The sequence below is a fragment of the Dufourea novaeangliae genome, unplaced genomic scaffold (genome assembly GCF_001272555.1).
Source record: "Dufourea novaeangliae isolate 0120121106 unplaced genomic scaffold, ASM127255v1 scaffold69, whole genome shotgun sequence".
NCBI lineage: Eukaryota > Metazoa > Arthropoda > Insecta > Hymenoptera > Halictidae > Dufourea > Dufourea novaeangliae.
This window is the reverse complement of record NW_015373949.1, coordinates 296,314-308,120: the sequence shown is the minus strand read 5'-3', so window position 1 is coordinate 308,120 and position 11,807 is coordinate 296,314. Positions and strand designations below refer to the sequence as shown.

Sequence of the window (11,807 nt, the reverse complement as noted above, 5' to 3'; positions counted from 1 at the left end):
CTTCCGATCCACTCTTCCTTTTCTTTCTTAGATCGTTCACCTCACCTTCCCATCAGCCCACGACAAATGCATCTCACCCCGCACTTACCTCTCAATCTAACAGCCGAAGAATCGCGAGATCGAAGTTCTACCGATCATATGTGAATATACCACGTTAACGGAGATCCTGCTCGACGTAACGCCACTTCAAATGCTAAAGCACCGTCGAGAATACGCTCGATCGCGCTCGCAATCGATAATAGCCATAAGAAGAGACTCTCTTCTCGGCTGTCGGGGGAAATGACGGGTGAGTGGATACTTTCGCGTCGGGGCGGGGTATCGTCGACTTCTCTGGCACGACGGGACGGGATATTTTGGTACACTGTGGATCGTCTTTTGGAAGTCAGCGTGCCGTAGAAAGTTGCGGAATCGATGGAAAATGGAATGAAATGTTGTGATAATATAGTAAGATATAGACGTGGTGTTGTATACCAACGCTACTCTTCTTTTAACATTAGTATTAGTCATCTGCGTACTTTCCGATAATTATCCCGAAAATCCAAATTCCTACTTTCTATGATCTCATCCTTCCCTTCTTACTCATCTTCGAACTTCGCCCTGAATGTCTCATCCCTTAGTGACTCAAGATATCCCCCACTTTCCAAATTACCGAACCTATATCTTACACGTATCTCTCTCAAAACCCAGCACTACTCTCTGAACACTCTCTGCATAACCGTCTAGAAGCGACTTAAGGAGTACTATTGTACGCGCAAACGTATTAGTCTAAGTTTCCGTAATTGTGTGAAGTTCTTATTAAATAAAATAAAAACTACTAGTCAACGGAATACGATAGTGGGAAAAAGTACAAGATACCTGTACGCAATCTGATTTGAAGAAAAGCCATTTAGATATTTGTTTGAAGGTATGTACTTGTATTTATAAACGTGTTCCTGCGGCACATGAATTACATACACGTTGTCCAAAAAAACTTTTAGGTTATGGACCCCTGGATGACGAGGCCTAGGTCTATTTTAATCCAATCTTTTATATATTCTGACCTCAGCTTGTAATTCACTTAAAGTAGACGAGATAATCGACGTACAGTAAATTCTCGATGAGTTTTCGAAGGCTCCTCGACACTGACAAGGAGAGGTCCCCAGGTGTAACGCTGACTTTTTAATGAGGTTTATCACAGTGATAGAGCTTGCAAAACTGAAGCCAACGAAATTTGTTTCAGTCGTATATGGCTATTAGTTTAAAGGGATATGATAGGCTTAGGTGTTTAATTATCAAACCCTTTATTTATTATCACGAGTTAATTTATTGCAAAGGTTTGTGCGTCTACAATAGAATCTCGACAGACTGACTTGTTTCGATTGAGGTGAATCCACTATTTATATGGAAGAGGTCGAAATCGCCGTTACGCCTTTGTCGCGGATAGCGACCGAACGCTGCGCAGCGCCGATTCGAAATTGCCCTGCTGCGCGTACCGAGGTTAGCCGTTGTGTTTAGTGCCTGCTTTCTTTTTCTTACCAGCTGCGAATAACCATTTGATATTTCGAGCACGACTACTACAAGTTTATGAAATGTTTTATGTTCAGTGCCGAGAAGGCTTCGAACACTCATCGAGGATATACTGTATCTCTAAAAAGTACTTTGCACACTGCCGTTCATAAGTATTAGGACATCTGGCCCGTATGAAGAAAGTGTGATGTTTCATAAATATTATACATGTTGGGCCACTTTAAGTAGTTAATATTAGCGTGACTGTTGTCCAACGAACTTCAAAATTCCCCAGACAATATTTATTTTGTTCGAATTAGGAAGTGTTAGATAATCGCGTATAATATGTATAGAACGTCTTATTGCCGAAAGATTCTATTCAGTCAGCGATCCTTACGTAAATTTAAACCATTGTTACATAGTCCTTAATCGTATAGTTCGATAATAATAAAACCAAGTTGTTAATACTTCCTCTCATTTCACCTGCACCGTATAGAAAATCTAACATATTTTAGACCTTCAATAATTTCGTACTGCCTTATTTCGTTTACTTCATATGTACACGATAAGTATCCTAATACTTATGAACAGGAGTGTCCCTCAAAAAAGCATATTGGGTCCTAGCCGACCGAGTTATAGGGATGTAGGGCCCACTCACGTGCCTGCTTCCCCTTCTAACCGTTTTTTCGCGCTGTATGCCTTCGTAGAGACAAAAAGCTCTGACTCTTGCCTCTGTTACTCTAACAGTTTCCTGCTCCCGGGAGCCGATTTTGCCCACCGCTGGTTTAGAGGATCAGAAAGATTAGAGAACGAATGAAGAATATCTAAAAGTAAGAAAATGAATTTTTTGAAAGAAAAAGAACAGTAAATTTAATTGAATACATTTACTACCAAATTAATGTATACAACATTTTAAGACTGGTGAACCCATTTCTGTAAACACACAGAACCTATGTATATTTGTCAAGAATAATCTCAATACTTATTTTTTACGTCTACAACCTAATGAAGAATGATTCATTTTAAACCCATTATCAATCATTGTATCATCCACATGTGGCTGACATAACTGTCGAAATGTTAAAGTATTACGTTATCTGCAGTTCCATTCAAAGGATTCTTAACCTAACATTACTCTATCACGCTCGAATCCTCGCAGGGGATTGTTCATTTACATCAAGTATACTCCACCGATAAAAGCCATATTAGACGTGGGATGACGTTCCACACAAAAGACATAAAAAGGTTCAATAGCATCCAGCCACTGAACATTGCTTATTGCATTAACATTCCGACCCGGAACTTTGTCGGATCAGGTCACCGTCGTAGCGGGCGAACTCTAAGAGCCGCAGTACAGCCAATAACTGTGATCGATAAAGCGCTGCTAATTACCTAGGTTCTGCCTCCAAATTGGAGCTTTGTTCCACCGATGAAATTAATTGACTCCATTCACTTGATAACACTGGATACTCGAGGACCGTTCAGTTGCTCGTTTGTCTTTGCCAGAATCATAGTTCGTCTTTGGAATCCAGAAGATAGTCACCTGTCCTGAAACACAAATTCTACTTCGCTCGAAACCTGGAATACACGGACACTCGGTCGATTTTCGACATTATATAATTCCACGGTCGAACACATTCGTTCCTCTGAACGTCTGAACTTTGCAATTACACCACCGTGCCGCGCAATAACTTCCCTTTCAGCGTATTCGTTTCACCTACAGTGTTTTCTATGGACTCTTGGAAAAGGAGAAAAATATGAAAAGAAGGAATATAGTTGCGGAAAAAGATACTTTCTGAAACTGAAGAAATACAAAAAACCTCTTACAAGGATTAAGGGATGATTGTTGAATTTAAACTATTGCATAGGTTGGACCACTATTGTAACTTGTTATGTGTAAGAAATTTGCGCTGTATGATAGACAATATGTGTTGCTTGTGTACCTACTAAGTTAGTTAATGCAATCACTATTATCATACAGATATTGTCTATCATACAGCGCAAAATACTCATAAATGACAAGTTCCAGTAGTGGTACAATAAAGTCATAACTTCTGAACTAATAAATTGTCGACTAAACTACGTTAATAGTTAATACTTTTTTAAAGAGAATACAAAAATGCATCGATTGGTTCATTCAGAAATATACAGTTCTATTAAGAAAAAATTGACGTGGTCTTGATTATTAATCGAATAAAAAGTTTTATTATGAATATTTACTATTGCAGTTTGTTGTAAACTGAATACCGACTAACTTTTGTTCGAAAAATGTTTTTATCAAATTAATCACTTCGTCGTTGGGAGGTTCACCATTCACATCTAGAACACATTTTCAACCTTGCATCCGATAGCGAGCTCATTTTGACGTACCGCTAACGAACGACACAGCCCCAGATGCTCGCTGAGCGCTCGGTTCGTGCTCGCATCGCCGTCCACATCAGCGCACGTTCGCTTCTTCTCTCGCTCAGATGAGTACGCGGCTCTACCGATTGGATGTCTGTTCCTAGACCATCGCCATCGATCAGCTCTTGAACACGAGTTTAAAGCGTATGTAACGAGGGTAGAGACCGTCACCCGGAACACGTTCACCTAAATCGACCTCTCAAAATTCACCCGACGTCGGTGTGTATAAATCCGTTCAACGTGCACGTGGTTACGTCACCCCGTCTGCATCTCGATCCACATTCTCCAGGAACCGCGAACCTTACACCCACGCCTCATAACGATCCACAATAATCATTCAACGATCCAACCCGCCACGTTGCCCGGTAAACTTTGCCACAACGTTACGTTCAATTGTACGGGGTTTCGCGTGTGCTTGTACACAGGAAGCGTATAGCTCATCTACACGTACATGCAAATGCAGCCCCGCAGGCAGCCATTCCCCGCTTCCGGTCCGCTGCCATGCACAGAATGCGTACGCGCGTATGCAGATTGCCGGCCGCGCTATGCACCTTTCCGCATACCTCGACCGACAAGAGAGATCGATTTGATCCCGGGCCTTTTTCATTCGGGCTGAATCGGTCGGAAAAGTATTCCGGATTCCCCTCCCCGACTGACCGACGAAGTCGGTAGCTATAGTTTTCCCTTTGTGGCGTGAAAGAGAGAGAGAGAGAGAGGGAGTAGAAAAAATAACGACTTAAAAATCTATGATAGAAACTAAAGTTAAAGAAGAACGGAGACGGTTGTCGTACGTTTTAATATCTGTTTTCACTTATGAAATTCGTAGTACGTTTTCATAACGTAATTTTTGTTACAAAATGGCCATTTTTCTTTTCAAAAACTGAAATAAAATGTAAATTGTTTGATATTTATAATTATATAAAAGTCCTGTACAACTTCTCTGTTTGTGTTAACGTACTGCCCCACGCTTGTCTCACGCAACAGTTGTTTGTCACAGCTATCGTGAGTGGTATAATATTTATTAAAATACTTAAATGATAAATAAATTCTTCTAAGAAAATTTTATTTACAAAAGTAATATTGAAATATGTAATAAAAGTGAATTCATGATTTTCACAAAAATTCTGCTTATTTTGATATATTTAAGTTTTCTTTACACGAATTACTTCTATTATGTGTTTCTGTTCTTCACTTTCGGCATGTTTGTTTGTAGTTCCTTTTTCACAAGAGTATCCGTAAGAATAGTAGACTTTACTCCTGACAACCATTCCCACTTATGATAAAATAGAAGAAATAGAATACAATCATGGGCGTAGCCAGGGGGGCAGGGTGGGCACTTGCCCCCCCTCCCTCCTGGACAAAAAAAAGTGGCTTTGCCCCACCCCACAAGAAAAAACTTGAATTTTGCCCCCTCCACCTCCCTTCCCAGAGTTACAACATTTTTGCGTAATATTCAATATTGCAGTATAATTTGAAACACGACCAACAGCATCCATTAACAAAACGCATACATTTTCAACGATTTGTGACTTCAAAAACAAAATAAAGCGTGTCTGGCGACGTACAGCCTTTTTCACTGTAGCAGTCGATGTGTTAATATTTTTGCCCCCCCCCCTCCCCGCCCGACTGATAACCTGGCTACGCCCATGAATACAATAGTACAACAGAGTAAGATGTTGGTAAAACTCTAGAAGAAAGTTGTATCTAAAAGAAAGAAGAATAGAAATATCACAATAACACCCGATATTATTACACTGAAAACGATAAGAAAATAAGAAATATTACTTCAAATGAACATAAATCAAACTTTTTCATCTAATAGTGATAGTAAATAATAAAAAATGATAGTTCCTAAACCAAACGGTTACTTATGAAAAACAGTAGGTACATTTTACTCCCTGTAATGAATCTGTCTGGCAGTCAGTCACAAAAATATACGAAATGTGACAACTAGCCGCGATCTCCCCTACGAGCGAGAAAGAAAAGTGGCACAGTCCGTTGTTCCAGGAGTAAATTAGAAAATTATTAATAATGATAAAAGCCCGGCCGTCGATGTTTCGAAGTTAATTAAATGGCGGCCGGTGAATATTTGTATAGTGGGAATGTGCCTCGACACTGGTCCCCGAACTCATCGATACCATGATTTTCAATTACAGGAATTGCTTGGTGGGCAAAGCTTATCACATTAAAATCTCGGATTTCGGCACGGACAACGAATTGTACGCGTGCGATTATTACAAAGTCGATGGTGCGGTGCCGCTGCCGATACGCTGGATGGCCTGGGAGTCCATATTTCTGGTAAGCTTTATTTAAACGATCCAATTAGACCTGTTCACGCGGTTGATGTACACGGATAATATAATATATCTGCCTTTTTTTGACTATCGTTGATTTAGTAATTTCAAAAACGATCTACGTATTATGCATGTTTCATTTTGTTATTTGTTACAGTCAGAATTGTATTTACGCAGTTTGAAGCGTTTAATTAGTCTCCCACTAAATGAACAGCTCTCTTTAATACAAACGATAATTCAGTCATTATTATTACTTCAATACTTGCACGAATTCCTAACTTTTTGTGAAACTTTGGTTTGACAAATTTGACTCCACTGCATTTTCTGTTTAGTTTGTAAGTTGATCCTATGTATTTGGTTTACCGATTGAAAATGGTACCATTCGATTCACGGTAATTAAAGCTTTTCGTAGATACATGTACATACACGGTATCTCAGGTCGAGTAATATAACCCGGCAAAAAGTGATTTCTATAAGAAAAAATAAGTCGAAAATAAAGAAGAAACTTTTTTCATACGAGGCTTCTTTTCGAGAAAAACCCCATTTAGAAGTTTCATGGAGTATGCGTGCATTCGTGGTGACAATAAGTAGAAACGGAATGTGATGCAAAGACACATTATCAAAATCCTATTCACTTGTACGCGTCTACAGTAGATTGTCAAATTCGATTATCTCGAAAACAAAGCAACGTTGGAAAAAATTGTATTGTACATTTTCAACTTGTTTTTATAAGTACATATGACTGAGACACCCTGTACATAAATCTTGTACGAAAAGGAGATGATTCTAGACGTTAAAATCCTTATCTTTATCCCTATTCTTATATAGAGTGGACTCTAACTACAATATATTGCCATGGTCGGGGCTGTAGGGGAGTAAAATGGCAATGAATTCAAAGCCCCCTCCATGCGAAGTTGTATCGTCATAGCCATGGCCTCAGCGCCTGCGCAATAGCTAGGTCGCGCTGGTGCGCCGGCGTACGCAACGTGATGGGAGAGTGAATTTGTGTGCTCGAAAGTACACCCACGAGCAAAGTCGGCTTCCGTTGGGGGAAAAGCAACGTAGGGGAAGGGCCTCCCACCACTTGACCACGAAGTCACTAAACTTATGCCACACTTACATGAACGAACCACATTCAGTTTAACATTTACTTCAGTACTCGACAAGCAACCAAATTTGCCCATAAAATTATTTTATTGCGAGTGAAATAAGTAATAAACACAATTGTTCACCAGTCTGTCAACAGCCAGCGTGTATCTGTCATTGTTCAGTGGCGCCATCGTCGCCCATTGAACGATTGGCGAAACAATCTCCCCCACTATAGCAGCAACGTAGGGAAGGCGACTCTGCTCGACTGCGCGAAACGGTCGCATAAGTCTGTCCTTCTCGCATTTGCGGTCTTCTTTTTATGGAACTTGCAACAAAGGACATAGTAAATATTACAAAAAAAGAAATAAAAAGTGCAAGAAAATAAGTACGATTAATGAATAATAACGAAATATGAAAAAATATTCAAATAATTTTCAGTAAATAGACTCAAATACTGAAAAAAAAATACTTTTTTTGCGTTCATTGTAACCATAGCGTAAAAATACACGATGTTCACTTCTACGATTTTCTGAACTGGAAAATCTCAACTTGGGAAAAACCCAATTTCGATGGCATGATCCCCAGGTATTGTATGTCCGCTTTTAACATCTTCGAGAAAGACAGTTTTAAGTAGATATGATGAAGTATGATTTTTATACTGCATAAATAAACAGTCAAGAACTATTTATCGTGTATAAAAACTCAAATTTCAGAAAAAGCGGACACGCAATGTTTGTGCAGTACGCCATTGATTAGATACCCCGAAGTGGCCTTTGCTTGTAGGGTTAATATGCAGAAAGTGGTTCTGTAATATTTGATAATTCCCACTTTCTTATAGAAAATAACAAATTACCAACATTAAACAATAAGTAACAACATTAAACACGAGATTCCGCAAACAGAAAATATATTATGAAATAGGTTACGAATAAATTTAAAAATAACACAAAATCAATCGCGTTTGAATATTCGCACATTACCTAAGTTTACCGATTATTGCTGAACTGCCCTTTAAAATGGCTATGTAGTTTCATCTCCTTCTAAGTCCGGAGTGTCGCTTCTTATTGTATCTCCTCTTTGCTTGGAACAGTCGAGCGACTGAGACAGACAAAAAAGTTTAAAAAGCCGCGTATCGATGTGACAATACAAACATGGGTGTGGCCAGATTATCAGTCGAGGGAGGGGGGGGGGCGAAAAATATTAACACATCGACTGCTACAGTAAAACAGGCTGTACGTAGCCAGACACGCTTTATTTTGTTTTTAAAGTCATAAATCTTTGAAAATCTATGCGTTTTGTTAATGGAGGCTGTTGGTCGTGTTTCAAATTATACTGCAATATTGAATATTACGGAATAATGTTGTAACTCTGGGAAGGAAGGTGGAAGGGAGCAAAATCCAAGTTTTTTCTTCTAGGGTGGGGCTGAAGCCACTTTTTTCCGTCCAGGGAGGGGCAAGTGCTCCCCTGGCTACGCCCATGAATACAAATGGAACTTTAAAACTTCTTGTATTTTTGTTTCTTTATTAATAAAAACTTTATTAACAGTTTAGTGAGATTCTTCTGGTTAAAATGATATCAAACATGATGCAATTTTGATAATTTGTACATTAACAAATGTAATAATGAAAGAAACACTTGATTAAGTAAATATTATCCAAATTATTTCATGTGTGGTATCAATTTAATCAGAAAAATATCACCAGTATGCTAATAAAAGTTTTGGAACGAAGAACCAAAAATAATAAAGATTCATCGTTGCGTTAGTATGTTCTCACAGATTCGTAGCTTTTTAAATTTCTCTGGCTGTTTCGACTCTCACTACCTTTTTGTATTTCACTCGCTGTCCTTTTCTTCGACTTGGACTCGTAAGGGAAAGTTCCGAACCCGAAAATTCTGATTTTAATGAAACTTCGCATAAATTTTTTGCGTTTTCGTTTTTGTTTAAATATGATTTTGTAACGGTACAACATAGAACAAAACTTTAAATACAGAAATTGTTCAATTCCTTTGGACTATTACACCACCTAAAGAAAAATCTTCTACGACGCGTCACGTGTAAACAAAAATATTTTTTTGGTATTTTTTACATATAAATTCTTAACTTCTACTCTTCTTCGGTGGACGTGAGTTCTGAACATTTGTCGAATATTCACTGCACTGCTGTATTCAATAGCAGGGGCACACTCTGTATGAACTTCTATATCCAGAACTGGAATAGAAGCCTGTTAATTATGGGAGTGAAGTTATGGCTAAAACAATATTATATAGCATAGAAGTTTTTGTACTTTTGAAAATTGATTGAGTATTATTGGCAGTGAATGGTAATCAGGAATAAATGAGGGACAAATGTTGGATAAATCAACTGTCTATGAAATTATGGAAATTTTTGTTTTAAATTTGCTGACATCAAGAAATGGGAAAACCGTACTACGCCTTGCAAATCAACCGTACTTAGTTATTCCAAAAAAATATTCTCCTTTAATTGAACTACTCTACTTCATGTAAATACGCGTAAACAATTTATCTATTGATGGGTATTGGTACATGGCTTCGCCATACCGAGGGCCACCATTTCGAACTAAAATTTAACTCGCAAGCTCAACTGCCCACGCAAGAGAGGGTACGTTAGCTAGTGTAGTATAAATCGACATTGAAAATTAAGAGGTCCAGTGCAAAGATCCAGTGCTATGCCACAAACTGTTGAAAAATGAGATTTTGATTAATTCTGGCACCTTTTGATATCTAGTTATTGTCCCTTAATTTATAACTACGTGGCAAAATTCCTGCCTGTACTGTAATTGTGAATACATATGTATATCATATGTATGTGTGAATACATGTACACAATCATAGTATGATGAACGTTATTTTTCATAAAAACCTTAACACCTTACAACGCTACTATTGTAACATAGCTCCGTCTTGCACTGGACCCGTCGAATCATCTGATGGATTTTTGGTTACAAACAGTAGAAACAGTGAGTAATGACCAGACACGTTAACGTAGTCCTATTCAGTACCACGCGTATCGAACAGATTTTCAAAATCAATTTTCTCGAAGATAAAGCAATATACCCAAAGAATCATCTCTTTTTCGGCTGTACCACTAATTTCGCCACATCTTATCATATAAATACATATACATAGAATATTACATACCCTGTTCCAATTATATCGATACCTGTTACATGGTTAACCTGTAGAGGACAAGGAACCTATTTTTAGGGTCTAGATGGATCGTTTACTCTTCGTATTATTACACTCTAACAAACATATAAAAATTCTAACTCAAAAATATTAAAAGTCATGAAAAAATCTGCCCGTCCTCTAAAGGTTAATATGGAAAAATATAATTACTCGAACGTCGTTTCCGGAAGGGATGCATGCACGTACCCAATGCTGTGGAAATCTATCTTGATGCGTCTGCATGTGCGTGTGTAGAAGTTACCTTGCGACTACTGATTTCAATTCCATCGACATAACCGATACCGATTTTCGCAGGGCAAGTACACGACGAAGAGTGACGTATGGGCGTTCGCGGTGACACTCTGGGAGATACTGAACCTCGGCCGACGTGTCCCATACGAGCACTTGTCTGACGAGGAAGTGGTACAGAGCCTACGGCGGTTGCACCGTACTTTGGAGGAGTGCGCCGAAAACAGTGGCGAAAACAACGACTGCAAAGTGAACAACACCGATAACCTTTACGACTATTTACCGCGACCGACCGCGTGCTCGAAGGATATTTACGATCTGATGCTCGAGTGCTGGCGCAGGGAGGAGAACGAACGGCCGACCTTCCGGGAGATCTCGATGTTCCTGCAGCGAAAAAATCTCGGTTACGCGCCCACGTCCTGATACTGAACGTTTCGCGACGTCGATCACCACGATGTTCTCGGCGTTTGTCGCTCGTGCCCGCTGGTCAGGAGCCACCTGAACGAGGTCTCGGAAATGATCGACGACGCCTTCTACCCACATTGGATAACCGTGAGAACGAAGTTCTGATTGGTTCCTCTTTAGCTACACAGCTCCCGACGGCGATCCGTCGACTCGAAGTGAAAGAAAAATGGACATCGAACAAGCAGATACAACGACAAAAAAACTTGGTCTCCAGCAACGAACGTTGAACCTCGGGCTGAAGAATCCTTGTCGAGCCGATCAGTGATCCTGAAGGAGCTGAAGAGGACTTCGAAACGTTCCAGACGGTAGAGCCATCTAGGTGGCTACGCGCGAATAGTCCCGCGGAACAGGATCGTGTGCGGGACATGGAAAACAGCAAATTGTGCGTAGACGGAACACGCGAGACCATCGAGACGCAACGACGTCGGAGCATTCGATAAGAACTGTTTTTTCGTAGACGTAAGATCTTGTTAGGGAATAAAAGGGTGAAACTGTGAATTCGACAATCGGGCGAGAGTACGCGGGGCTGGGTTTACCCTTCTCTAGAAACTGCCGCTCCACGCGAAGTATGTACCGTGAGACCATGGGTATCTTGAGGGCTTCGAGGGTCCGAAATATGATCGTCGAAATTTTAGG

At 39.6% G+C, this 11,807-nt stretch overlaps 1 protein-coding gene across 1 annotated transcript in view; it reads left to right on the top strand.

Moving 5' to 3' along the window:
• LOC107186128 (discoidin domain-containing receptor 2-like) overlaps positions 1-11,129 on the top strand; it is a 167,697-nt gene extending 156,568 nt beyond the window's left edge. The window contains exons 14-15 of the mRNA XM_015573939.1: positions 6,045-6,186; positions 10,773-11,129. Of these exons, the coding sequence (XP_015429425.1) occupies positions 6,045-6,186; positions 10,773-11,129 (499 nt within the window). The remainder of the gene's footprint in view (positions 1-6,044; positions 6,187-10,772) is intronic.
• Positions 11,130-11,807: the final 678 nt, after the last annotated feature.